The following is a 25,968-nucleotide window of genomic DNA, read 5'->3' on the forward strand; positions in this document are numbered from 1 at the left end:
TCAGAAGCTGGAACATTTCTAAAAGAGAAAGAAATTACAAAATTTGCCTTTTCATTGTTCACTTACTTGACATCAGAGGAGCGTTCTGTTTGTCAAAAAAAGGCAAAACTGATTGCAAATCCCGTTAATCGCTATTTATATATATAGCAAGAGTTTAATCTACTTTAAACAATTTTCGTTTAACCTTTTTGCTACTTTGTTTAAATTTACCAACAATGATATATATATATATATATATATATATACTTTAAACTTACTTTAAAGTAAATAACAATTTAGGTCTGTTACGTACCATTACTCTAAAGTAAATAATAATTTATGTCTTTTAAATGAGTATACGAATTTTTCAGAAAACAATCAATTTTCAACAATTGGACAAAATTCAAATATAATTTGAAACCAAAATGATTATTTCTATAGCTTGAAAAAGTAAATGAAATCCATCAACACTATGTTAATTACAATGAAGTAAATGGACACATTTAGACACTTTGATTCGTATAAATACTAAATTGAATTATGTTTTTTGAAGTTGAACAGCGCAGCAATTTTATTTATAACGTTGAATTTACGCGATTTTATTTTCAATAGCTGTACACATGTGAATAATAATCGTAACTTCTAGGGATCAAATGTGAATTTAGTCATTGTAAAACAAAAATAATCCAATTAGTTTGATATTTCAACTCAATTGGTCCGATTTCTGATTCGAAACATTAATCTGATTTCTAAAAAATAAGTTCCAACATTTTTGAATATTTTTCTGCTAATAAAACGAAAATTACAACATGGCATACCGTTATGCTATACGCTGTATATAATTTTTCAAATCTATTATTTGGAGTTCCAAAATCTTCAAATAATATGCTGTATTACGCAGTAGAGGTGTACTAATCCGCTTGACCACCACGCATGCAATATCAAAATGAATAATGTTTATATATATAGATTAGTCAATGTTATTATTTATTTGTAAGTTGATTGCTGTTGGTTTCTCAGTGTGCGCACTTAGATCGATTGTTCGACAGAAATACTTTGAAATAAAAACTAGATATCGTTTTGAAATAAATTTCAATAAAAGAAAACACCATGCTTGCAACGGAACTAGTGAGTGATTCATATGCGTGAAGTCGGTTGTGCATTGTCAGCGAAACTTTGAGGAAAAGAAATGGTACAATTCAAAAAATTGGCTGTCGTTAGAGAAAAAACACACCTCACAAGACTATGTGAATTATGAGGTGTAATAGAGATGTCGAAAATGTAGTAACAGTACAGATTTGATTTTTTTTAATCCTCACGGATGTTTCATTTGCTTCTGATAATTTATTTCAAAATAAAACGACTTTATTTCATGCCTTTCATACTGTTATTTTTAGTTTTTGATGTTCATATCAATTAGGAGGCTTAAGTTTTAAAAAGTTGCTGCATTGTACTTAGTTTTCTTTCATACTGTAGTGTTGAGGAGTAAAATGGAATATAGATTGTTGCTTTTGTTGTGGTTTATTTATGAAATTTCAAGAATTTCATTTTGTTTTTAATTTCATCTCTATTTGTAATAAACGTGATAAAATGGAATTTTCCATGAAACTGACCACGTATTTGCAAAAGTTGATGCCATTCCAATTGGATGTGATTAATGAAAGACGATTTTTGATGAGAAGTTTTTCTTCGTGGAAATGTTTGATGAATCGCCCACTGATTCTTGGCATTGAAACAAGCTGCGATGATACCGGTGCGGCGGTGGTGGACGGATTTGGCAATATACTTGGTGAAGAATTGTCATCTCAGCAGTCGTATTCTAGCAGGTAAATCCAAGCGACGATCTGTTTTCAAATCGAAAATCTCTTGAACAGCACCATTGTGTTGTTTGAGTGTTTTGTGAATTTAATTACGAGTTCAAGTTTTCACCGATGTACTTATTTACGGTTTTTTTGTGAAAATTCGTTGCGCAACAATCTTGCATTGCTTTACTCATTCAGCTGCACAGTTTTTCTTTTTCATTTCTGTATCATGGTAGTGAGTAGTAAGCAGTTTGTTGGGTATAATATATTTTAATATTAAAAAAATCTTGTACAGATTCGGTGGTGTGATTCCAACGTTTGCCAAACGGCAGCATCTGGCCAACGTTGAGGCGGTGGTCAACGGCGCTTTGACGAAAAGTGGCATCACTTTGCAAGTATTTCGAGAAATGAATTTCAACTGTCGATCATTTGCATTTCGGAGTGTTTTTTTCGTTTTGTTTCATTGAATTTTTCTCACAGAATTTAGATGCCATTGCTGTTACCAATAAACCAGGGATGCCGGTGTGTTTACGTGTTGGTGTCGATTATGCGACGAATTTGTGTCGTATTTCCAGGTGGATTTTTTTGTTTTTTTTGCGACAGTTCAGTCTAATTTGCACCGGAAATTTGAATTCAAGAAAGCCGCTTATTCCTGTCCATCACATGGCCGCGCACGCTTTTGTCGTCCGTTTGGCCGAGCCGCGCGTGCAGTTTCCGTTCCTCTGCTTGCTGATGTCCGGCGGCCATTGCATCCTGCTTCTTGTCAAATCGGTGCGCGACTTCCTGACCCTGGGAAATTCTCTGGACATTGCTCCTGGTGAAGCGTTCGACAAAGTTGGACAACAATTGAAATTTGAATGTTTAAAAAAAATTCCAGCGGTGTACATTTTTTTGGTCTCCAATTTCAGGTGGCACGTCGTTTGCAGCTTTATCACGTTGAAGCAGTGGACGAGCACCTCAGCGGCGGGATGTTGGTCCAAAAATATGCCCGAGGTGGTGATCGGTGCAGTTTTGAATTTCCACAACCATTACGTAGGCGCGACTGCAACTTTTCATTCACCGGTCTCACTTCCGCCGCTGTGCGACACATTGAAAAGCTCGAATCTTCAAGAGCTGGTATATCATCCCTGGTTTGGGGCATTATCAGAAATTATTTGTAAATTTATATTTATTTTTCACTGTTGTTCAGTTCCAATTCGACAAGATGTACAATTGTTGGCCAACTTCTGCGCCAGCTTCCAACATGCTCTGTTTCGTCACATCGCCAAACGACTGCTCCGGGCATTTCAATACGTTGCTCACAGGTCGCTGTTGCAAGCCGACGGTCAGAAATGTCTCGTCAGTTCCATTTTTTTCCTCTCATTATTTGTGTGATTTTTTGACAACAAATTTCAACTTTACACCTTTCTGCAATTTTTCCCCTTTTTCAGGTGATTTCTGGTGGCGTCGCATCAAACGACTATTTCCGCAGCGGATTTCAGTTCATCTGTTCGAACAGTGGATATGAGCTCCGCTGTCCACCGCCGGAACTCTGCACCGACAACGGTACCATGATCGCCTGGTAAGCTTGATGCGGATTCATGTAAAGAAACAGACTCATTATAAATAATCCATTGTGGTTTTCCATTTTTCCACTCGTTTCTTCTCTTTCTCATGTTTGCTTGGTGAACATCTTGAATTGGATTGTAGGTATGGCGCAGAGAAGTACAACATCGGCTACGAAGTGTTGCACAATCTTCCGGACCAGATTCCCATTTCAGCGAGGTAGATGCTAATGTTTGAAATTTAAAACGCTTCTATCTATCTCTCATCACACATTTCAGGGATCCGTTGGGCGAAGATGTGTCGAATGATATTAGTGAACTTCGAATTGCTCCATCTCGAATGAAATTCAATTTTTGAAAATTACTTTATTCGAAAAGTTCATTGATTGAAAAAAGCGTGCAACGACCATAATTTTCTCGTTTGTGAAGATCAGAGGTTTCTTCATATCTACAATATAAATAAATAAATAAATATATGTATATAGATGTATACAAACACACATAAAGAGCGAGAGAATTGCAAAACCGCTAGTGTATCGTCGTTTAGGTCGTTCGTACCTTTCAGACTTTCATTGAGCATCGATTCTTATTCGAGTGATGTAATTGGGGCCGGCTTCGATGCAGAAAAGATCATCTTTGTTGTTATCGGTACGTTCCATTTGTGCTTCATTGTCTTTTCCACGCGTAGTACATTGCTGGTCGAAATGCGGCGCTGGTGAACAAGCACAACAATAATCTTCCCTCAAATTATCATAATACGATGGAACATGGTGCAGTGCTGAAAAAATTGTATTATATGGCTTGCTCTATTTGATCATAATTTAAGAATCATCATAAGTTGTTGTTTTACTTCGTTCTGCATTTAAAACATCCACCGTCGATGTGGAACAAGTTTTCATCTTTTCCAATTCACTTTTCACGCTCGATTTATCTGCATTGAATAATGGAAAATTGAATTTCATTCCAAACGCTGAAACATGCCCATCGATTACCTGAACTGATCGTCTCGTTTCGTACAGGCAAACTGTGCGAGCAGTTTTCATACGAAGCGTTCACTTTTTCGAAAGCTATCATTGATCCAGCCTCAGCTAAAAATTAAAAAAAACCAAATAAAGCCTCTTATAAACTGGAATTACAGAAAAACACGTTGTTGGATAATTTTCCCACTGAATACAATCAAAAAGATGCCAATCAACTCACAGTAGTCCAAACTGTTCAAATTCATCGACAACGAACAAGGGGCGTCTGCGAGCTGTTCCAGGGCGTTGGCACCGACCAATTCCGTGGGAGTTTCGTGCCTTGAAGCTGGCGGAGGTGAGAGCTGTTTTCTGCGTCTCAGCGTTGCCATCGTTGCATGGAGCGCGTAAATGGCCGTGTCGTTGGCAAAGCCGAAATTTTTTTCCAACTTGCTCTGCAAAAATTCCATCAACTGTTCAAAATTGAGCTTCATCAGCATTTCTAGAACGATGAAATCAATTCTCTGCTGATATTTTGTTCTTCTTTTTTTCTTTTGGATTTGCTTTTCTCCACTACTTACTTTCGTGCAATTTTAAAATTGTAAACGCCATCGCCGTGAGCACAACATCCCCTTCAAGCATAAATATGTCCCACAAGCGCAACGCCAACGAAAACGGTACCTGCGTCGTCAGAAAGTGGAATCAATTCAACGAACATTACAAAAAATATCCGTATCCAAATTGAACAATGGAACCGTTTTACAACAAGACATTAATTAATTGATTGTTCGTACCCGATCTAAAAAACACTGGAAAAACCATTTTGTACTGTAAAGCGCAGCATGCGCTCCTTGGCTTTCCTGAAATGAGACCAAAAAATGAAAGCCAATTATAAAGGACGTTTCGATTCACTACTGTACCATGTGATTTCTCAGTCGAGGTAAACGAGCTTTGACAATTCTGTCGTGGTGATGTTGAAAGCGCAACAGCTTCGGAAAACCGGGAACAAAGAAACCATGCATCGCGTGAATGTTGTCGCACATCAGAATGTGCAATGCCCAAAAAGCATCCTGAGACAAATTGAATTTTAAATCGAAATTATTAAAAATAGATGAACATGATGAAATGAAAACCTCTTCACTGAAGTACATGAGCAGCAACGCGGCCAAATGGTTCATCCCTTGACAATAGCCAAGCTCCTGTAACAAATTCAATTTCAATTACACAGCAAAATTACAAATAAAATTTATTATAATACCCGATTGAACATACTGTACGCAGTCAATACGTTAAGCAAAGACCTCTGTCTGCAATTGAACATATATATATATATATATAACAACGATGTGTACAAAAATAAGTGATTACTATGGAAAAAATTTACAATTATACGTAAAACCATTATAAAAAATTAGTTATGTTTTTAAATAAAAAATATCACAAGCTACAGCTAATTGCTTACTTGAAACCGTAACGTTGTCGAAAAAAAACGTGATTACGGTATGTGCGATTAATGTCCAAATCAATTTGCTTTGTATCCTTGGCTCGGAGTCGAGCTGCCAGACGAAGTCTGTCGTACAGTCCAATCTGCTTCTGTCCGTCAATGTTCAACAAACGACGCCACACTTCAGAGCGGAACTTCTGCGGAATCCCTTTGTATATAGACCGACTCAGCTAAAGCATGTGCACGTTTAGCACTGCATAAAACTTAAACAAAATCACATTTATAATTTCATTTCAAAAACACTAATAATAAGTCGTAAAGAACATGACAAATTTCATAATAATAATAATAATAATAAAGCACACGTGAAATAATAACGCACAAATTGTAACTTACTCGTGCTGTACCTTGATATTGTGACCAACTGCGCAATAACTTTAACCATTTCTTTTCTCGTCTTATTTCACGCCTTTTTACCTAAATGAAAAGCAAAAATGCTTTCAACTGGCATTTAAAATGACGCAAATAAACCAAGCATAAGAACACAAAACCAACCTTCTCTTCTTCACCACTCTCGCCAGGTTGAACATCATCATTTCTAAACGAAACAGACATATTACTATTATTTTGCTATTAAAAATCTCCAAATGTGCAAAACCCATACAGCGCAAATCCATATCGATCCACATGCTTGTACATTTCAAAATCTGGATCATTTGTTGCTCGGTTTGAATTCTTACAAAAGAAAAATTAATGAATAATAATAAGAATAATAAAATGAGCAGAATTCACTTTGTCGTATTTTTGAAAAATAACCACACTTTCACCAACTTCTCCGCTCGGCAGATCATCGCTATCATCAGTCAAACTCGACGAACCTATAAAACAGAAAATAGTAACGTAGGATTCATTTTACACATGCACACACACACACACAAAATTGAAGCTTTTCTCGTTTTGAATGCTTGATAATTTGAACTAAAATAAAATAAAATAAAATAAAATTCACCTGATAGCATTTCAAAATCTACTTTGCTTTATACAACCGAATCAAAATTTCCCTTCGGCTGATGAATGAAATGTAAAATAAAAATTCATGTTTTTCAAAATTAAACCTAATCATCCTCACGGTGGAATACTGTCAGAGCGAACTGCACTTTTCACAGCCGCCTCTTTCCAATCTACAGCCATGGGTGCATTTTTTTCTTCATTCGGATATTTATTTTTTGCTTAGAACAAAAATCGAACAATCGCACAGCAGTGGTGAAATTGACGAGTGGACAATTGATGCTTGAATAGCGATAGTAAACAAATTATTGAAATCAATGGATGAAGGCAAATTCGCCTTTCGGATAAATGGATTTCCACCGTGCACAGGGCAACAATGGCGCTTTAATTCGCAAATCGAACACTGACTGACTGACTGACACAACTTCTTGCCAAAATGAATGGAAAATTCCGCCGCCTGCTTGTCTGGCTTATTTACGTATAATAATAAGGATGATGATGCCGATAATATAATGGTGCTTACGCTTGAATTCAATGGTGAAAGTGAACTCGTCAACATTCAAGTATTTCAAATCTGCTACTGCTCGTTTGTTAGGACAATCCTTTGACTCGTTGTTGGAATAATAGTTCGCATTGAATGAAAATAATTTGAAAACAAAAACGAAATGCACAAACTTAAGTTAATCAAATTAAGCGAACATTGAACGCGATTGCAAATGTACGTTACGTTCACAATTATGCAAATTTTCTATTATCTATCATCCAAAGGGTATGGAATGAGAAGAAAAATAATTTTTTTTTGAAAACTACACAGTCCATTGGGACAAGCATTCGTCACTGTAAAATAAGACAATCCATTTCCTTCTAACAATCGATTTACAATTTTTTATATTGAAAAAATATTGAAATGACAGCAGTAGTATGAAATAATTGCATAATTTTGTAAATTGAACATATTTTGATTGTCCAATTTAAAATTACTTGAAAATAAAAAGCAAAACTTACTCATCTCGTCGTTCAACACCGACAGCCGAACGGCAAAAATGCGCCCCGCCGAAATAGAAGCGCAGTGCTGATGCTCTTCAAGAACAGACGCCTAAATTTCAAATTTCGAGCAAATGAAAAAATAGTCAAAAAAGAAGCGTGAAAATGATGAGAAGAACACACGAATTGCTCGTCTGTTGGCAAGCTGGAAAGCAGGACGGCGTCCGAATTTGCACAAATTGCAGGCGTGAATTGATATCGACGACAACGACGACATCAACCGACCAGTCAGTCAGTTAGTCGATCTAGCAAACAAACCGACGCCCCAAAATTTGACACACGTCGCAAGCTGGTGTAAACTGACAGTTGAAATTCATTTCCGCTTTGCAAAATTTGCTGCATCACCACAACAACAGCACCAACAACAACATGCACGCACAATACCGTTGGACAAAACGATTTATTGGGAAAATATTCAATTCGAAAATTATTAACTCACACGACGTTAGCGTTGCTCTTTGCGACCCCAAAACGATAAATTAATACGATCAAATATTTCACTGATTGAGGAAAACAGTTTTTTTAAACAAAAAAAGCCAATCCATTTCAACTTGTTCATGAGTTTATTTTAAAATTTTACTCAACAACTGCCACATCCCGCAGCGACGGCTTTTACCATAGTCTTTACGCTAACATCTACTTTGCAAAAATACCGACGACAAAAACCTGAAATGCGTGCAATTTATTCGAAAAAAACAAGTGATAAAAAATTTCAAAAATAACACTTTCACCACTGTCGAAAATACTGTATTCCCTTTCTTACAGTACAAATTAATGCAAGTTGTAAATTTTAACGGCTCTTAATTTTTTGTGTACTTTTTTGGTGAAAACACAATTGTTACTAAATTTAGATAAATGTCATCGTTTGAGATTGCTCGATGAAGCATCTTAAATATGACAGCTTATTTTAAAGTATTGTCGTTTTAGCAATAATTAGAAAAATTTTTTTAATAAATACTATATAATTAGACTGTTATCAGAGTTATAACCTTGTATTTTATGCTGTCTATTGATCTTTTCAACTTTTTATTGTCAAAAGTAAGCTGTTAAATATTCTTCTATTTCCATTTATCCGGAACAAATCAACTCACGCATATTTGTATTTAAAAAACGGGTATGTTTGAAATATCACACTTTGTATCTTAACGTGTGCTTAACGACTGCTTTGTTGTAACACGCAGAGTCCTATTTTTTCAACTGACTGTTGAACGGCTACACTGAACTGAAACGATTTGCCCGTTGCCGGTTAATGGATAATAACACGTCATCAATTGAGGCTCGATTGATTGCACGAAAGCAGTTACTTAGTAATGTAATAATTCAAATTATATTTTCAAAATCTTACAGAAAGATATAAATCTGTAAATTTTAAGAACTTCAGTGATATTTTAATTTGAAATCTTCGATTCATTCATTTTTTATATTCAACTTTTACAATTTTATTCAGTGAATTAATGAAACCTAACGTAGTAGAAAAACACTTCTATTATTAAAATGATTTAATTAAAAAATAAACAAATATTTATAAAATCTATGTTTTTCCGGTGATACTTACAATCAAAAAGTGTAATTAATGTTCATCAAGCATTATTTGAACTTGCTTGTCAATAGTTGGGTTACGATAGACATTAAAATGGGTTCATTAAAAAATTGTGATTATATTTTTTTTAAAAAATTGACCATTTTATAATAATAAAGCTATTATATAGATACAAAAATTTATAAATTAATATATGACGTTAAAATTTATTTTTCATCATATCAAAAACAATGAGTTCAACTTGCTTTAGTATTGTAAGATGTCTGAAGACAGTTGCAATGACGAGATGTTAGATTTGGAAAAGAATCCCTTCGAAGAAAATGAAAAAGTTCAATTAACTCGCCACAAGAAAGGTGATCAATGGAATTTTATTTACTTGTATTGCATTTGTCTATTATGTGAATGCTTTTGCAAAACAATAGTGACACGTTTAATTTTGTTCACTTGAAATAAGAAAATGTGGATCGATACTGGTTTGTTTAAGGTGAAATTCAAGCTTTGAAAATGAATCGCAACGAACGAAGAAAACAGCTTCGTCAAAAGAAATTGTTGCAGAAACCGTATCATGAAGTTATCATCAAGGCGAAACCAATTTGGGAAAAACTGAGACGGTTTTAGATTATATTTTTCTCTTTACAAAAATTAATCATTTATTTTGTAGACATGATACACCGATTGAAGAAAAGAAAAGACTGGCAGTTGATTTAAATTGCCTGTTGCAAGGAAGTGTAAAATCGTTGGCATATGCTCATGATACAGTTCGTATTATTCAAGGGCTGTTTTCCATGAAAATGAAGGATATTTCTGCTTCGTTGTTTGATCAGTTGAAAGGTTTTTTGAACATGCGAGCAACAGCTGTTGTTGAATTTAAATTCAATTTATCACTTCTAGACGATGTTGTTGTTATGGCAAAATCGAAATATGCCAGACATATTGTAATGAAAATGTTGAAATATGGGTGTGTTAATAAATTTTCCTGTTTTATCAACTTTTTAAATGTTACTTTTTTGGATGGTTTTAGAAATACGTCACAAAGGAAGCACATTATTTCGAGTTTTTATGGTCACATTCCAGAATTGGCATGTCATACGTATGCTGCTGACGTGCTTCAAGAATTATACATCACCTATGCGAAAAGCAAAACACGCAATGATATGATTTCAGAATTTTATTTGTCAAAATACAAGCTTATAAAGGTAATTTTGTCTTTCTCTGTATATTCAATGAAATTCTTTTATCGACAACGTAGGTAAATTTGTTGTTTTCGAAGCATTAGAAATGTTTTAATATGTATGCACAAGAAGCAGTTAACTTTAGGATAATGTGCCGTCCGATTTGTCGAAAGTGATCGAAGAAAATCCATCTGCAAAAGATGTCATTTTGAAAAATATACGCGAATATCTGCTTTCAATTGCTGACAAGTACGTTCTTTTCATCATTTGCTACGTAGACGCGTTTGTTTGTTTCTTCTTATAAATCGTCATTAGAAAATTCTACTTCATCATGCAGTTGTGGATTAATTTAATTTTAAACTTTAATTAAAATGATCATATTTTCACCTATTTCAGACCGGTATTACAAAATCCCATGCTGCATCGCTTGTTACGCATGTACTTGCAGAATTGCACTGACAATGAGAAAACGGTACGGTTATTTTATTTTTTTTACAAAAGTCAATTTATTATTATTATTACCTTTTGGGTTTTTATTTCAAGGAGATGGTCGACTGTTTCATAGATCGAGCGATAGAGCTGGTGCACACAAATGATGGTTGCAATGCTGCATTGGATTTGCTTTGGGTTTCGACGGTCAAAGATCGTCGAAAGTTGTTGAAATCAATGAAAATGCATGTAACAAAAATGTGCTTACAAGCATACAGTTATATATTTGTTCTGGCAATTCTTGAGTGCGTCGATGATAAAGTTGCGTTGGAGAAGATTGTTCTGAAAGTTTGTAGCAAATGTTTTTTTTCTTTAATACGCTGTGCTTGTATTGGTTGGTTGGGTTTTTATTCGTATCGTTCTTTTTCAGGAAATATTTTCAAATTTGGAATCCATTTCTGAAAGTAAGACCGGCATTAAGGTTTTATTATATCTGATGATGTCTCGTGATCGACGATATATACCGAAAGGTGTCATTGATATTCTTGAAAAAGGCGATAACAAGCAGCACAGGTGGTATGATTGTTTGATTGATCATTTTAATCTGTAATAAAATACGTTTCAGTAAAAAGAGTTTATCAGTGAAAGCGGAAGAAATAGTAAATTTGTCCTCAGAGCCTCTTCTCAATTTCGTTACCGACCACTTGCAAGCGTTGTTATCAAGCGGTTCTACGACCTTACTCATTCCTGCAGTTTTGGAAAAAGCTGTTGGTAAACATGCATCAGTTCAAATTCAGTTGTACATTTGAATTTCAAAAATTCTCACCTCGTATTTATTCAACATTTCAGGCAACAAACGACCAGCCTATGAAGCCATTTGCAACCTGTTGAATCAATCGTGCACGGATCGGCATACAGTTTTACAAAATTTGCATTTGCAATTTTTGTTGAACAAATTGTTGATCAACGATCGACGTCTTCTGGGTGGAGGAGTAAAAAGCAACTCGATTCCATTCGCGCAAGTGTTCGTCGAACATCTTACTGTAGACCATCTCCGTGAATACTGCAAAGAGAAAAATACAGCATTCATAATTTTACAGTAAGTCTATTTGTTCATCTGTTTGCTGATTTTATGCAAATATTCCATTTGAAGTTTGTACGAAACCGGATTGCCCGCGGCAAAAAGCACCGTGAAAGCGCTGCTGAAAAACAATAAGTCGAAAAATGATGCTATGGAAATTCTGCGAAGAAAAATTCACTCAGATTGATTCATACTGTATAAATTTGAATGAAATAAACAAAACATTCCTGTGTTTGTCTTTCTTTTTTATTTTTACTTGTTCTTCTTCTTAACACGAGCATAAGTTGTTATCATAATAATGAAATTTATTTTAATCCATTTTATCCATTGATAAATCGATTCCCATCTTACTGACTCAATTCAATAAACTTACTTACGAGAAAGCACCGAATTTCATTTCTCAACTAGCTAAATTTTGCAACTAATACCAATTTTCCTCATTAATATACTAATGCTAGGATTCAGTCGGTCAGTCAGATGAAGGCATGCATTTGAATCGGTCGTAGAAAGACTTTTCCAGACTTTGCCGATGATTCACGTTCGCTATTCGGATCATCTCGTAGGCACGCTGGCGCATGTTCTTTCCGAACAAATTCGCAATACCGTTCTCCGTGACGACGTAATGCGCATGCGCCCTTGTAGTGACCACGCCCGCGCCAAGTTTTGGTACGGGCACAATTTTCGACTCGCCTTTCTTGGTCACCGATTGAAGTGCCATGATCGGTTTGCCTTTACCGTCGATACCAATCGCCGCCCCACGCATAAAATCCACCTGACCACCGAAACCTGTGAACCGTAACAGTAGACCTGATGGGATACTGTAGGACAAGTAAATTTGAAAAATTCATACCGCTATAGATGCGTGTGCCGATCGAATCGGCCACAATTTGTCCAGTCAAGTCGACTTCGATGCCTGAATTGATTGCACAAACCTTCGGATTCAGCTTAATCATCGCCGGATCATTTACCCAAGTCACATCACCCATGTCTGGAAGAGACGAGAACCCGTGTATTCGTTGTTGTTCGTCGACTGTGAACTTTGAAATTACACAATTTAAACTTACACAGCATAGGATTGTCATTCATCCAATCGTACAGCTTTTTGCTACCCAAACTGAACGAACTGACCAATTTTCCCGGATGCAGCCGCTTCTTCGAATTGGTCAGCGCGCCGTTTTCAATCAACGCCAGCACACCGTCGCTGAACATTTCCGTGTGAATTCCCAAATCTTTGTGGCCTTTCAACTGCAACAAAACTGCATCCGGTATGTTCCCAATTCCTGAAAGCAATTCCCACCGTGTGCAAAGTGGAGTTGAAAAATTTTTTTTCACCTCACCCATCTGCAAAGTGCTTCCATCTTCGATCAAATTTTCGGCGATCAATTTGCCAATTTGTTCCTCGGCTGCGGACATTTTCGACTGGTGGCTATTGTAAAGCGGCAGGTCACTGTTCACCAGGCAATCGAAATGCGACATGTGAATGCATCCATCGCCGAAAGTTCTAGGCATGTTCGGATTTGCTATGCCTGAACAACACGAGCAAAATATCTGTGCATAATCATCGAAATGAAAAGCAACAACAATCCAACTGCAAAACTGGCATTCAAACTGACAAGGTGCGATCAGAATTTAAAGAAAAAGTGAAACTTCAAAACCACCCAAAGACCTGAAATTATCCGAAAACTCAAAACCCATACAACAGAGGAAAAGAATAGCCGTCTGGTGGTGATTGGGAGAGGGGGGGGGGGTTAATTCATTTGAAATGCTCCTGCTCGGAGAGCTCTGACAAATGACCGTCCGTCAGTGCAATTCCGGCAGCAAAGCGCTCCCAGTAAGAATGATGCGAACAATTTCATAACTCGCACGAAACTTCATCGTCATTTTCCAAGCAATTGATTGCTCTCGAAAGCGTGTGATTAAACAAAATCAACTGCTTGGCAAATCAAATCAAACAACACAAACCGAATCAGTCACACTTCAACAAAATCAACCCGCGCACACGCAGACGATGCATGCCACGAATTGTCGAATATTATACTCACCGATTATGAATTTGGCGTGCTGCAACGCGGCTCTGGTGCAATCGACGCCGGTTCCAAGCGTGCAGAAGCCTTTCTTGTCCGGTGGTGAAACGGTAACAATGGCCACGTCCACTTTGACCACACCCCTGTGGAACAAGGCGGGCGTATCGGAGAGGAAAATTGACAAACAATCCGCACGTCCTTCATTCACCGCTTGACGAAGATTTCCGGCAATGAACAAGCACTGACTGCGTATGTGCTCTATAATGAACGCAGCTCTAGTATGAAATCGCTAAAATTACGTCCAAACAACATTACTGCAATATTCCGGTTCGGCCCACTTCGCCGGACCTTCCAAATGGATGTGATACAATTTCACACCGGTCAAGCCAGCACTTTTTGCATAATCAGCCAAAGCGTCGATCAGCAAAGTGGGCGTGCCGGCCACACCGTGCGTATAGACGCTGTCTCCTGAACAGAAGCAATCGATTACAATAATACGTACACGGTTTTGATCGACAACGACAAAATCGAACCTGATTTCACGTGACGGACAGCTTCTTCAGGGGAACAAATTTTCGGTGTCCTGCCTGAAATTGGTTGAAAGGGTTCGCAGACGACGGACGAAAATAATCTCGGAGTTGCGAATTTAAAGCACGAATTAACAACTGTGCGAAAAAACAACGCGGCCATGTTGAACAATCTCAAATGACAAACTGAAAACAATACAGTATGCCCAAGGAAATGATAATAAAGAATGTCACTTGATTTTTCACAAATAATTTAAAAACTAAAATTAAAACAATTTTTAAAATGACGTTAATTTTTAGAAAAATTATTTTTCTGTAAATATTAAGAAACAATAATGGAAATTTTTTCAATAGTTTACAAAAGTAGCAGTAGAATAGAAATAGAACTTTCTTGTCAAATGTTGTGAGGCGCTTTCCAGATTGCTGGAAGAATGCAATTAAATGGGACTGGATTAAGCTGAATTTTAAAGAAAGACGGAACATTTTCTAAAAATTCCATGTTCAAAAAAGTTTCACACTGTGCATAGTATCAGATATACAGAGTTATCTCATTTTGAAGTAAATTATTAAGAGCAAATGAAACATCCGTGAGGATTAAAAAAAATCAAATCTGTACTGTTGCTACATTTTCGACGCCTGTATTACACCTCACAATTCACATAGTCTTGTGAGGTGTGTTTCTTCTCTAACGACAGTCAATTTTTTGAATTGTATCATTTCTTTTCCTCAAAGTTTCGCTGACAATGCACAAGCGACTTCACGCATATGGATTAATCACTGGTTTAGTTGCAAGCATGGTGTTTTCTTTTATTGAAATTTATTTCAAAACGATATCTGGTCTTTATTTCAAAGTATTTCTGTCAAACAATCGATTTTTAGCATCGTCATCTAAGTGCGCACACTGAGAAACCAACAGCAATCAACTTACAAATAAATAAATAAATAGATAATTCAAAATTTTGTTTCAATTTTATGAGCAATTTGCATTTTAGCTGGTTAATAACATAATTACATGTGTTGCAACACGTGAATCTTCTCAAAGAAATTGGAACCATTAAGAATTAAAATATAAACAAACAAATGTGCTAAAATGTTTCAAGTAATAATAATAAATTTAAAAAATATCAATAAATTTTCAATTTAAAATTCTTCAAAGATAAAATTCAACAGTAGTTTCAAATAATTAACAGAACAGCTTCTGATGTTCCTATTAGTGTGCTTCATAGAAACAAGAACAATAAAAAGTTAAAAAAAAGGCGAATGTATTAAAATATTAAAAGCAATAATTATAATTATTTTTATTGCTTTTCTAGCACGCCAAACATAACATTGACTAATCTATATATATAAACATTATTCATTTTGATATTGCATGCGTGGTGGTCAAACGGATTAGTACACCTCTACTGCGTAATACAACATATTATTTGAAGGTTTTGGAACTCCAAATAATAGATTTGAAAAATTATATACAGCGTATAGCATAACGGTATGCCATGTTGTAATTTTTGTTTTATTAGCAGAAAAATATTCAAAAATGTTGGAACTTATTTTTTAGAAATCAGATTAATGTTTCGAATCAGAAATCGGACCAATTGAGTTGAAATATCAAACTAATTGGATTATTTTTGTTTTACAATGACTAAATTCACATTTGATCCCTAGAAGTTACGATTATTATTCACATGTGTACAGCTATTGAAAATAAAATCGCGTAAATTCAACGTTATAAATAAAATTGCTGCGCTGTTCAACTTCAAAAAACATAATTCAATTTAGTATTTATACGAATCAAAGTGTCTAAATGTGTCCATTTACTTCATTGTAATTAACCTAGTGTTGATGGATTTCATTTCCTTTTTCAAGCTATAGAAATAATCATTTTGGTTTCAAATTATATTTGAATTTTGTCCAATTGTTGAAAATTGATTGTTTTCTGAAAAATTCGTATACTCATTTAAAAGACATAAATTATTATTTACTTTAGAGTAATGGTACGTAACAGACCTAAATTGTTATTTACTTTAAAGTAAGTTTAAAGTATATATATATATATATATATATATATACATTGTTGGTAAATTTAAACAAAGTAGCAAAAAGGTTAAACGAAAATTGTTTAAAGTAGATTAAACTCTTGCTATATATATAAATAGCGATTAACGGGATTTGCAATCAGTTTTGCCTTTTTTTGACAAACAGAACGCTCCTCTGATGTCAAGTAAGTGAACAATTGAAAAGGCAAAATTTTGTAATTTTCTTTCTCTTTTAGAAATGTTCCAGTTTCTGAATTTTGATTGGTTGTTTGAAAAGCGGTTTCCGTTTGCGATTGTGATCGCTTCTGTGATCTTATTTATCGCAATCTTTGCAATCGCTTTCCACTTGTTTTCGCTGTTCAGAAGGGTGAGAAAAATAAGGAAAGTTTGGAAAAATCCCGCTGCTTTGCGCCGTGAAACTATGAGAAATGCCAACCGTTTTAATGTGGTTCCATCTGCATCTTTTTCCAATCTTCAACGTGGAGAATATTTGTATTGTCCTAAAGAGAAAGAAATGGCGTTTGGTAAGGTTGTCGCAATGGGAAAAGATCCAAAGTTTAATAGAAAATTGATGCTAATCGAGCCGGTGACAACTTCCAGAAAGAATCGTGATGCACAACCAAAGGCTGGTTCCGGTGCTGAAACCTCACGTCTAACTATTGCCTGATGATTCTTTAACCTCCTCTTATCTTTTTTATTATATTCACATTTTAAAAATCATTTTTTTCTTTATATATGTCACATTTAATTTTCATTTATATATTTAATTCTTTATCAAATAAATAATAATATCATTTGTTTGTGTTTTACTGAAATGAAATTATGGACCATAAATTAAACGCAGCAAAAGAGACAAATGTGCCATGCAAATTCGGCATTATAAACTGATTTGAAATGCACTCATTTTTGTATTTTCAAAATTCACTTGTACAATTGTTCAGTCAACAATTATTCTAAACATCAAACTTCATTCTTCGGCCTATCAATTCTAAACAGCGAAATCTAAATTTAATAATACAAGTTGACATGTCGCTGGCATAAATCAGTCGCTATTTCCTATCCATTACTCGTTGATTTGCGGATAAATGGCCACATGTCATTACGCCTTTTGTATTTACATACCGACTTTAAAACTGACTGCGGTCACAACATCCGGCGTACAAACATCGAATACAGATGAATATGTTTTTTTGAAAAATCAAAATTTCTATTCAATTTTATCATTTCAAATTATTATTTTTTAATCTTTTTATTTTATTGAATATTTCACTTTTTTTTCTTTCTTGTAACTGAATTCTGAACAATTTCGAACAGTTGACCTAATTAACGATTTAAAAATTTTTAAGTACACAAGAAACAAAAAGCATACTGTACTTTTGAATGTTTTTAAAATTTTACTTATTATTAAACTTGAAAACTGTCCTACTACTTTTTTCTCATTATTTTATTAATAATGATGCGATAGTGTGAAATGCGATGTTAAATTATGAACGATGCGATTTGATTGACACCGAGAGCTGCAGTGGTTGGAAAAAGCTGAAAAGTCATGATATTATTGAAACATTAAATTCAGCAGTACTTTCAAATAATTAACAGCACAGTTTCTGATGTTCCTATTAGTGTGCTTTACAGAAACAAGAACGATAAAAAGTTAAAAAAATAGGCGAATGTGTTAACATATGAAAAGCGATAATAATAATTATTGTTGTTATTACTTTTTTTAGCCCGCTAAACATAACATTAGCTAATTTATATATATAAGCATTATTCATTTTGATATTGCATGCGGGGTGGTCAAGCGATTTAGTACATTTATTCCGCTGTTTCCAAAACTTTTTTCAAATCCCGTTACATAAAAAGGCACTGCAAAAAACATACGTGCATGCTAAATTGCATAGTTGGCTGGCTGTTACATATTCGTTGCAGAAACTGATTTCAACAAATAGTACGGTTGAAGGATCAGCAAGTGCAACACTTGATAATCATAAAAAAGACAATTACTTTAGAGTAAGTTTAAGGGATATATATACATTGGAGGTAAATTTAAACAAAAAGCAAATTTAAACGAAAAACATTTAAAGTACATTAAAGTGTAGCTATATATTAACAGGATTTGTGATCAGCTTTGCCTTTTTGACGAACAGAACGCTCCTCTGCTGTCAGTAAGTGAATCATCGAAAAAATAAAATTTTGTAATTTTCTTTCTCTTTTAGAAATGTTGCAATTTCCAAATTTTGATTGGCTGTTCGAAGAATGGTCTGAGTTAAACATTAGGGTCGCTAGTTCCGTCGTGTTGACAGCACTGTTGGCTTCCATTTTTTACATATTTTTGCAATGCAGAAAGCCAAAAAATGCTACTTCGAGACATCGTCGTGAAATTTTTCACCAGGAATGTTTTAATGGGTTTTCAACCCCACCTTATATCAACTGTCAAATTGGAAAATGTCTCTGTTGCCCCAAAGCGAAACAAATGGCACTTGGGACAATTGTCGCCGTGCATGGAGATTTGCCGTCGAATAGAATAATCTTCCTAAAGAGGCCTGTGACAACTTCCAAAAAGAACCGTGATGCACAACCAAAGGCTGGTTCCGGTGCTGAAACCTCACGTCTAACTATTGCCTGATGATTCTTTAACCTCTTCTTATCTCTTTTGTTATATTCACATTTTAAAGATCATTTATCTCTTTATATATGTCACATTTAATTTTCATTTATATATTTAATTCCTTATCTAAATAAATAATAATATTTATTGGTTTGTGTTTTAGACATAACATTGACAAATCTATATATATTAGCATTGTTCAGTTTGATACTGCTTACGTGGTGGGCAAGCGGATCAGTACATGTCTTCTGCAGAAGCCACGAATGCGTTCGAATCCCATAATATAATTGGGTATTTCAAAAAAACCTCTCACGCATGTCAAAGTGCATGAAATGCCTTACAGCTCTAGTAATAATAGAGTGAACAAAGTGAAATAATAAGCCTCGCATGAGGAAATCACCGGCACCTGTGAGCCAAATAGTATTGAAATAAGGGCAGTGTTTACTATTATTCACAATCAGAATAAAATATGCATGAAAATTTTTGTTGTTATTATCAATAAAAATTAAGCTTCTCAGTTTCATTGTTCATAAGTATGAATACATTTTCAGAAGTCCTCTATTTACTTATAAAATAGCTATTGATAAACAATCAGTTTTATATGAGGATTAACTGATTGTTTTCCTTTTCTTGTACTCCTCTGTTATTTTTGAAGTACGGTTTGATTAGTTTGACACAATGGGGTTTACAACTGATCTGGAGTTTTGTAAAAGAAAGTTCAATATTTTTAAATGGAAAGTTCTTCCTAATCTGGCATATTCCGCAAAAATGTAAAAAATTAGTTGAACATTTAAATACAAGTTTACTTTGTTTATGATGACTCGATCAGCATAACTTTTAAAATTATTTATCACCATATTTTCAACACAGTCAACAGAAATGAAAACGAAAATTTGTGTGCGTGTGTAAATAATTTATATACACGCATACATACATACATATATACCATATATGAAGACCCGAAACACCTGGTAGAAAACAACGAAAATGAATACTGACTGTATACTTTTCCGATCTATATAACTAAGCAGTGATCTGCGCTTCGCCAACACAATACAAATATCCGAATGCCGTGCCGGTGAGATCAGTGCAAGGTAACTATACAACATATCAGCACCTCTCGACGCAGACCAAATTCTGAACAGAAATGAGAAGTGGGATGGTAAGCAAAAAGATAATATGCCAACGAATAAATACTACTTTTGCTTAAATTAAAAAAAGTACATGAAAAGCACAAAGCAAAACTGGAACAAATCTTAGCAAAAGCAATAGAATAAAATTTAAAAAAAAATAGAAGAACAAAACAATTATAATCAGCTCCTTGTAAAGTGTGAAAGAAATATTTTTCAATCACCGTAACGACGTCGACGATTACACTGAGAACAAAGCACCTCGGTCTTCAAAGTACGCCGTTTCCATTTATGCAGCTCGTTTTTGCTCATCACTACACTGCAATCAGCGCAACGAAGCGGCTCATCTTTCACTTTGATACTGTCGTAAGAAGTAGAAGCGGCACCCTGCATATATGCTCTGAAATCCTGCTGCTTGTTTTCTTCAACAGAACAAAACTTCTGGCACTGCCAACGCCCACTGGGTGGCTTTGACAAACCGACGCAATACGTATGGTATCCTCGATCACAACGATCACAAAACAACATCTGATCCTACACAAGCAAAGGAATCATTCATACATCGGTCGCCTAGAACATCTACTACACTAGATCTACTTTTTGCTTTTTATTATCAATGAAAAATTAGTCATATTAAAAAAAATATGAAAATGACAAATTATCATTTTCAGTAAAATAGCTACAGTACTGCTTCTTGCAATTTTGAAAACATACTTCATCATCCAAATTAGAGCACACTGAGCAAGGTTTGCATTCCATGCACATCCAATCGTACTGCCTTGTAATTGCATACATTTCTAAACTCATGTCCATACAACTAATATGCCCTAAAACGTATTTTCTACCAAAATTGGTTTATGCTACATATGGAAATGGAATTCAAACAAAAGTTATTCATAAATCAAATAAGTTTTTTATCACATTTCAGAAACAGCACAGAATTATAATCATGTGTATCTTGAGCGCAGAAATGTTTCACTTGGCATACTTGGACGATGTTCTGCGCAAACTATACATATTATATTCTACCTTTCAAATTGTAATTAGTATAAATTTCAGTTAGATTTAATCATTACCATAAAAGCGAGCAATGCATAATAAACTTAAAAATCAGAGCGCAATTACAGTAAGTACTGACAATTTATCATGGTCGCTTAATGCAGAAATATTAATAACAAATTCAACAAAAAATCATCATTATTTTCCTTATCTTATACGTAAGGTTAATGTTACTCAGAAAAAATTTTAATTTATAAATATTAAAAAAATTGAAAATTACCTTACTATAACTAAAATATGACATTATGAAAAATGAGTTGAAACGAACTTTTCGCTCGACAATTATAAAAGAAAATTGAAAAAAATTTAATGTAAAAAAAACTTAAACCAAAATGCTGAATGAAAAATTTCATTTTACTTGTACTTTTACATTTGAATCACAAAAAGTAATCATAGTGAACTTCATTCAATTGTATGATAAACTGAGTAATGTATACAAGTAAAATGAGAAATTTAAAATTTTTTTCATTGAAAATTAAGTTCAAATAGAATACTTACCACAACTCCCACACTTCGAACATTGAACATATTGATCTTTCGTATGCAGATCATTTCCGCAAAATGCGCATGATTCTCCGGTAAGCTTAATAAATGAACAAAAAATTACTCGAAATAAAATTTAAAACAAAACATAAACTGTAAAATAAAAATGTACCTCTCCACGATTTAATAACTTCCCTTCAGATTTCCTGGTCAAGTTGGAAATTGCTTTATTACGGTCCGACATTGCTGACGCTTTGTCAGCCACCGCTTCGGCCTAAGTGAAGCAGGATGAATCTACTGAAAAACAAAGCGCTGATTGGAAATACCGAAATTTCATTTGAGGTAACAGTGATCGTTTCTGGAGAAGAAGAGCGACCTATTTCCATAATAACCGTAGGTCCCTTCATGTACGGCATTCGATCAACCCATTCTCTTGCAACTCTGAAATTGAATCTTTTATTATGTGTGTGTGTGTGTGTGTGTGTGGGAGGGGGGAGGGTTATTAATGCTATTCAGCATAATAAGCCTTCCTCAGAATGTAATGAAAGCTTGAATTAAACATTGTTGTATTTCTAAAAAGTTTTTCAAGTATATCAATTAATGTATCAGAGATTCATGAAATGGATAAAATACTTTGAATTCGAGACATTTTCAGGGAAAAATAAACAGAAATATGCAAAGAAATGCAACAGTTCACTTACTGTGGAGGAACAATCGTTTTCTGAGAATGCATGACGCGCACAGGATAAGCGTTGACAAGCACATCGCGCTTTGGAGACATCCGTCGAACCGGCTCTTGCAGAATCATTGTTTGAATATCAAAGAATTTTCGTCGTTTTGTCATTCGATCTTGGTTCAGTTCCATATTCTGCACAGCGGCTTTTTTCACCAAGCACTTTCTCTGTTCAGCAAATTTGTCCAACTTTCCCTTTTCCTAAAAGTTGTAACATGAAATTCGTTTTTACTTATTCAAAAGAAAAAAAAATCTACCGCATTAAGGTTCTCCATAGAGATCACTTCCTCTTCACCGCGTGTCAACTGAAAATATTCCTACAATACAAACGGCAAAAATTTGTTCAAATCGACTTACAAAACAAAAATTTGCAAAATAAAGCCTCCGCAACAGCATGTGCAGGGCAAAAAGTTTTCTGCCTAATAGTTCATTTAGACAGCAATTATTTTGTTTAAAAAATTCACAGCATAATTTTACAATTTACCGTAAACTTTCCCGGAAAATCACCGCTCATCAATTTAAGGACTTCGACAGTTTTCAAAGCAATCAATTCTGAAAAATTATAATAGAAAAACACCAATTATCTACCATTCATTTCTTGAAACAGCATTCTAGCTCACCCTCATCGAAAGTCTTTGTACCGCAACGCAAGTTAGATAATAAGTACTCATATTCTTCCGCAACTATATTATGCCGGTGTAGATTTGGATATCGCTCCTTGAAATTCGTCACACCAAGAAATTGTATAACTTCCTTTTCTACCATGTAAGTATTTTGCGAACCGACAGGCCACGCATATTCGACAGGATATCCTGCATATATATACGTAGCACTAAAAGAACAAAATTTAACCACAAAAAGCAAACAAAATTTCAAGTCTGAAAACATTAACTGATTATCCGTTTTCTGCAAAGCACTGTCGGGAAGAGGAATAGAAGGGGGATCGCCGACTCTGGCAAATCCCGGTTCCAATGGGCTTTCTTTTCGCATTGTCTAATAATAAACAAAAGAAGTTAGCAACGTCGTGAATTTTGGATTTCATTCAGCCGCGTGCACAAAATGAAAAATATTGAAAATCTGTTCAAACAAAACTTGAAAACGCATACAATAACATCTGCATAACGAATACAGTGCAAAGTTTTCACAATATAATGCAGTGCTTACGCAAATCGCTATTGAGAAGCGGAATAATGAACGCGAAAGCTTCTAACTACTATAAACAGTTGCTTTATTATCGCATTTTAAGATTGCTTAAAATTTTCAAACAGAGTGAAATGCTCATAAGATGGAAAAATTACTGCTGGAAAATGTTAGTATAATATCTTTCATGAAGTCTCGCTGTTCTGCAATAATATTTGTATTAGTTGCATTCAAAAATATCTTTCAACAAATAATTGCCCAATGCAACAAACAGAAATAACTTCAGCGTTTGAAAATAATAAGCAGAAATTGACACTGCTAGTCTGAAAAAGATACAATGATGAAACCATGCAAATCGACTTAAATCAAATCGAAATCGGCAATTCTAATCAAAACAGAAACGAGACATGCGTGTAGCAGAATGGTCAATTACAAATCATTTCAACATGAAATACGTGTCAGTGCCACGTTTAAGCGTTAAAAAAACTCCCCATTGTCGTATGATAAAATGTATCATTTTCTATGTAAATAAAGCTTTTCAATGCGCGAAAAAGATATTATTGGAAAGCTAGGCCGTAACTGGTGTACTGTATCAAATAAAAATAACAAGCAAGTACCAAATATAAATTTCCGTTTAAAATACAACTGCTAAACGGTGCAATAAAAATATTCTAAAACTATAATACTTCTTTTTCAACGTATAACATATACAATTTTAACAGATTCCGAAGATTATTGAAACATACGATCTACATTTGATCGCTTACATAAGAAGTTCAACTTGAAATGCCTGCATTCAAAGCGCAACCCTGATCGGTAGATAAAAATTTACACATTTCTTCAGAAGCAAAAATTTTGCTTTGACATTCATTTAACATCTTATTGCGATCATTCAATCAACACTGTTCCGGTGAACAAATAAAAATTTGATGAAACAAACTGGCTGAATTGATGGCTATCAAAAACCTAGTTAATGTATCGAATCAACTGTTTGACTGTGAGTCGGCTGCGACTGATCTAAAGAACAAACATCGATTAGCTTAAACTTTCATGAAAGAAAATCTACATAAGCCATACTACAAGCCAAATATAACAGCAATGCACTAACACACACCATTCTAAAAGCATACAAAACTACAGCATCCTATTGATATTCAAGTTTTTAACTTTACGTTGTTCTAAATTTGTTTTGTTAAATGCAATATTTTAATTTTAATATTATGCATTTTACACGTAATATTATATATTATTTGAAGGTTTTGGAACTCCAAATAATAGATTTGAAAAATTATATACAGCGTATAGCATAACGTATACAATTGCCATGTTGTAATTTTTGTTTAATTAGCAGAAAAATATTCAAAAATGTTGGAACTTATTTTTTTAGAAATCAGATTAATGTTTCGAATCAGAAATCGGACCAATTGAGTTGAAATATCAAACTATTTGGATTATTTTCGTTTTACAATGACTAAATTCACATTTGATCCCTAGAAGTTACGATTATTATTCACATGTGTACAGCTATTGAAAATAAAATCGCGTAAATTCAACGTTATAAATAAAATTGCTGCGCTGTTCAACTTCAAAAAACATTGTTCAATTTAGCATTTATACGAATCAAAGTTTCTAAATGTGTCCATTTACTTCATTGTAATTAACCTAGTGTTGATGGATTTCATTTACTTTTTCAAGCTATAGAAATAATCATTTTGGTTTCAAATTATATTTGAATTTTGTCCAATTGTTGAAAATTGATTGTTTTCTGAAAAATTCGTATACTCATTTAAAAGACATAAATTGTTATTTACTTTAGAGTAATGGTACGTAACAGACCTAAATTGTTATTTACTTTAAAGTAAGTTTAAAGTATATATATATATATATATACATTGTTGGTAAATTTAAACAAAGTAGCAAAAAGGTTAAACGAAAAATGTTTAAAGTAGATTAAACTCTTGCTATATATATAAATAGCGATTAACGGGATTTGCAATCAGTTTTGCCTTTTTTTGACAAACAGAACGCTCCTCTGATGTCAAGTAAGTGAACAATTGAAAAGGCAAAATTTTGTAATTTTCTTTCTCTTTTAGAAATGTTCCAGTTTCTGAATTTTGATTGGTTGTTTGAAAAGCGGTTTCCGTTTGCGATTGTGATCGCTTCTGTGATCTTATTTATCGCAATCTTTGCAATCGCTTTCCACTTGTTTTCGCTGTTCAGAAGGGTGAGAAA

General features: G+C 34.3%; 10 protein-coding genes across 10 annotated transcripts; 5 read left to right on the forward strand and 5 right to left on the reverse strand.

Moving 5' to 3' along the window:
- Positions 1-1,683: 1,683 nt before the first annotated feature.
- Tsp_05524 (putative O-sialoglycoprotein endopeptidase) lies at positions 1,684-3,683 on the forward strand. The gene is made up of 9 exons (XM_003371814.1): positions 1,684-1,805; positions 2,077-2,176; positions 2,262-2,356; positions 2,390-2,615; positions 2,690-2,911; positions 2,971-3,105; positions 3,212-3,342; positions 3,471-3,545; positions 3,605-3,683. Exons 1-9 carry the CDS (start codon positions 1,684-1,686, stop codon positions 3,681-3,683), a joined length of 1,185 nt encoding a protein of 394 aa, XP_003371862.1.
- Positions 3,684-3,894: 211 nt separating this feature from the next.
- Tsp_05523 (hypothetical protein) lies at positions 3,895-4,781 on the reverse strand. The gene is made up of 4 exons (XM_003371815.1): positions 4,472-4,781; positions 4,318-4,413; positions 4,176-4,256; positions 3,895-4,103 (listed from the first exon to the last, which is right to left on the reverse strand). Exons 1-4 carry the CDS (start codon positions 4,779-4,781, stop codon positions 3,895-3,897), a joined length of 696 nt encoding a protein of 231 aa, XP_003371863.1.
- A 272-nt stretch (positions 4,782-5,053) lies between these two features.
- Tsp_05522 (ubiquitin carboxyl- hydrolase 6) lies at positions 5,054-6,340 on the reverse strand. The gene is made up of 8 exons (XM_003371816.1): positions 6,281-6,340; positions 6,118-6,202; positions 5,948-5,988; positions 5,744-5,922; positions 5,540-5,588; positions 5,423-5,480; positions 5,101-5,351; positions 5,054-5,080 (listed from the first exon to the last, which is right to left on the reverse strand). The coding sequence occupies exons 1-8, from the start codon at positions 6,338-6,340 to the stop codon at positions 5,054-5,056; spliced, it is 750 nt and encodes a 249-aa protein (XP_003371864.1).
- A 604-nt stretch (positions 6,341-6,944) lies between these two features.
- On the reverse strand, positions 6,945-7,292 carry Tsp_05521 (hypothetical protein). The gene has a single exon (XM_003371817.1). The coding sequence runs from the start codon at positions 7,290-7,292 to the stop codon at positions 6,945-6,947; it is 348 nt and encodes a 115-aa protein (XP_003371865.1).
- Positions 7,293-7,885: 593 nt separating this feature from the next.
- Tsp_05520 (hypothetical protein) lies at positions 7,886-8,211 on the forward strand. The gene is given in 2 exon segments (XM_003371818.1): positions 7,886-8,012; positions 8,027-8,211. 2 exon segments carry the CDS (start codon positions 7,886-7,888, stop codon positions 8,209-8,211), a joined length of 312 nt encoding a protein of 103 aa, XP_003371866.1.
- Positions 8,212-9,576: 1,365 nt separating this feature from the next.
- Tsp_05519 (CPL domain protein) lies at positions 9,577-12,186 on the forward strand. The gene is made up of 11 exons (XM_003371819.1): positions 9,577-9,670; positions 9,802-9,928; positions 9,979-10,275; positions 10,339-10,513; positions 10,635-10,738; positions 10,886-10,961; positions 11,033-11,266; positions 11,349-11,491; positions 11,544-11,689; positions 11,768-12,017; positions 12,072-12,186. The coding sequence occupies exons 1-11, from the start codon at positions 9,577-9,579 to the stop codon at positions 12,184-12,186; spliced, it is 1,761 nt and encodes a 586-aa protein (XP_003371867.1).
- A 278-nt stretch (positions 12,187-12,464) lies between these two features.
- Positions 12,465-14,743, reverse strand: Tsp_05518 (4-hydroxybutyrate CoA-transferase). Its single transcript, XM_003371820.1, has 7 exons — positions 14,557-14,743; positions 14,339-14,491; positions 14,042-14,281; positions 13,337-13,525; positions 13,064-13,279; positions 12,850-12,987; positions 12,465-12,785 (listed from the first exon to the last, which is right to left on the reverse strand). The coding sequence occupies exons 1-7, from the start codon at positions 14,711-14,713 to the stop codon at positions 12,469-12,471; spliced, it is 1,410 nt and encodes a 469-aa protein (XP_003371868.1). The 5' UTR covers positions 14,714-14,743; the 3' UTR covers positions 12,465-12,468.
- Positions 14,744-16,824: 2,081 nt separating this feature from the next.
- Positions 16,825-17,253, forward strand: Tsp_05517 (conserved hypothetical protein). The gene has a single exon (XM_003371821.1). The coding sequence runs from the start codon at positions 16,825-16,827 to the stop codon at positions 17,251-17,253; it is 429 nt and encodes a 142-aa protein (XP_003371869.1).
- Positions 17,254-17,671: 418 nt separating this feature from the next.
- Positions 17,672-19,209, forward strand: Tsp_05516 (hypothetical protein). Its single transcript, XM_003371822.1, has 4 exons — positions 17,672-17,770; positions 18,447-18,593; positions 18,683-18,752; positions 18,800-19,209. The coding sequence occupies exons 1-4, from the start codon at positions 17,672-17,674 to the stop codon at positions 19,207-19,209; spliced, it is 726 nt and encodes a 241-aa protein (XP_003371870.1).
- A 1,328-nt stretch (positions 19,210-20,537) lies between these two features.
- On the reverse strand, positions 20,538-23,586 carry Tsp_05515 (putative PHD finger protein 10). The gene is made up of 11 exons (XM_003371823.1): positions 23,489-23,586; positions 23,217-23,428; positions 23,081-23,148; positions 22,854-22,901; positions 22,565-22,797; positions 22,190-22,304; positions 22,036-22,137; positions 21,879-21,963; positions 21,310-21,330; positions 21,036-21,148; positions 20,538-20,855 (listed from the first exon to the last, which is right to left on the reverse strand). Exons 1-11 carry the CDS (start codon positions 23,584-23,586, stop codon positions 20,538-20,540), a joined length of 1,413 nt encoding a protein of 470 aa, XP_003371871.1.
- Positions 23,587-25,968: the final 2,382 nt, after the last annotated feature.

Source organism: Trichinella spiralis (genome assembly GCF_000181795.1).
Source record: "Trichinella spiralis strain ISS 195 chromosome Unknown Scfld9, whole genome shotgun sequence".
Taxonomy (NCBI): domain Eukaryota; kingdom Metazoa; phylum Nematoda; class Enoplea; order Trichinellida; family Trichinellidae; genus Trichinella; species Trichinella spiralis.

Excerpts from the sequence above, each read along its gene's own strand:
- Tsp_05521 (XM_003371817.1), bottom strand. The coding sequence starts at position 7,292 with ATGTTGACGAGTTCACTTTCACCATTGAATTCAAGCGTAAGCACCATT.
- Tsp_05519 (XM_003371819.1), top strand. The coding sequence starts at position 9,577 with ATGTCTGAAGACAGTTGCAATGACGAGATGTTAGATTTGGAAAAGAAT. Across the intron at positions 9,671-9,801 it reads ATTAACTCGCCACAAGAAAG|GTGAAATTCAAGCTTTGAAA; the intron begins GTGATCAATGGA and ends GGTTTGTTTAAG. Across the intron at positions 12,018-12,071 it reads ACAGCATTCATAATTTTACA|TTTGTACGAAACCGGATTGC; the intron begins GTAAGTCTATTT and ends TTCCATTTGAAG.
- Tsp_05518 (XM_003371820.1), bottom strand. The coding sequence starts at position 14,713 with ATGGCCGCGTTGTTTTTTCGCACAGTTGTTAATTCGTGCTTTAAATTC. Across the intron at positions 14,282-14,338 it reads GGCCGAACCGGAATATTGCA|AGCACATACGCAGTCAGTGC; the intron begins GTAATGTTGTTT and ends CGTTCATTATAG. Across the intron at positions 12,988-13,063 it reads GAATGACAATCCTATGCTGT|ACATGGGTGATGTGACTTGG; the intron begins GTAAGTTTAAAT and ends CGTCTCTTCCAG.
- Tsp_05515 (XM_003371823.1), bottom strand. The coding sequence starts at position 23,586 with ATGCGAAAAGAAAGCCCATTGGAACCGGGATTTGCCAGAGTCGGCGAT. Across the intron at positions 23,149-23,216 it reads TACAAAGACTTTCGATGAGG|AATTGATTGCTTTGAAAACT; the intron begins GTGAGCTAGAAT and ends ATAATTTTTCAG. Across the intron at positions 20,856-21,035 it reads GCTCTAATTTGGATGATGAA|GATCAGATGTTGTTTTGTGA; the intron begins GTATGTTTTCAA and ends TTGCTTGTGTAG.
- Tsp_05523 (XM_003371815.1), bottom strand. The coding sequence starts at position 4,781 with ATGCTGATGAAGCTCAATTTTGAACAGTTGATGGAATTTTTGCAGAGC. Across the intron at positions 4,257-4,317 it reads AAACGAGACGATCAGTTCAG|ATAAATCGAGCGTGAAAAGT; the intron begins GTAATCGATGGG and ends TATTCAATGCAG. Across the intron at positions 4,104-4,175 it reads TGTTTTAAATGCAGAACGAA|CACTGCACCATGTTCCATCG; the intron begins GTAAAACAACAA and ends CAATTTTTTCAG.
- Tsp_05516 (XM_003371822.1), top strand. The coding sequence starts at position 17,672 with ATGGCCACATGTCATTACGCCTTTTGTATTTACATACCGACTTTAAAA. Across the intron at positions 18,594-18,682 it reads AAAAAGACAATTACTTTAGA|CTATATATTAACAGGATTTG; the intron begins GTAAGTTTAAGG and ends ATTAAAGTGTAG. Across the intron at positions 18,753-18,799 it reads CGCTCCTCTGCTGTCAGTAA|AAATGTTGCAATTTCCAAAT; the intron begins GTGAATCATCGA and ends TTTCTCTTTTAG.
- Tsp_05520 (XM_003371818.1), top strand. The coding sequence starts at position 7,886 with ATGAGAAGAACACACGAATTGCTCGTCTGTTGGCAAGCTGGAAAGCAG.
- Tsp_05522 (XM_003371816.1), bottom strand. The coding sequence starts at position 6,340 with ATGTCTGTTTCGTTTAGAAATGATGATGTTCAACCTGGCGAGAGTGGT. Across the intron at positions 5,589-5,743 it reads CGACAACGTTACGGTTTCAA|ACAGAGGTCTTTGCTTAACG; the intron begins GTAAGCAATTAG and ends GTTCAATTGCAG. Across the intron at positions 5,352-5,422 it reads GTTGCTGCTCATGTACTTCA|GATGCTTTTTGGGCATTGCA; the intron begins GTGAAGAGGTTT and ends AATTTGTCTCAG.
- Tsp_05524 (XM_003371814.1), top strand. The coding sequence starts at position 1,684 with ATGAATCGCCCACTGATTCTTGGCATTGAAACAAGCTGCGATGATACC. Across the intron at positions 2,177-2,261 it reads AAAGTGGCATCACTTTGCAA|AATTTAGATGCCATTGCTGT; the intron begins GTATTTCGAGAA and ends TTTTTCTCACAG. Across the intron at positions 2,616-2,689 it reads CTGGTGAAGCGTTCGACAAA|GTGGCACGTCGTTTGCAGCT; the intron begins GTTGGACAACAA and ends CTCCAATTTCAG.
- Tsp_05517 (XM_003371821.1), top strand. The coding sequence starts at position 16,825 with ATGTTCCAGTTTCTGAATTTTGATTGGTTGTTTGAAAAGCGGTTTCCG.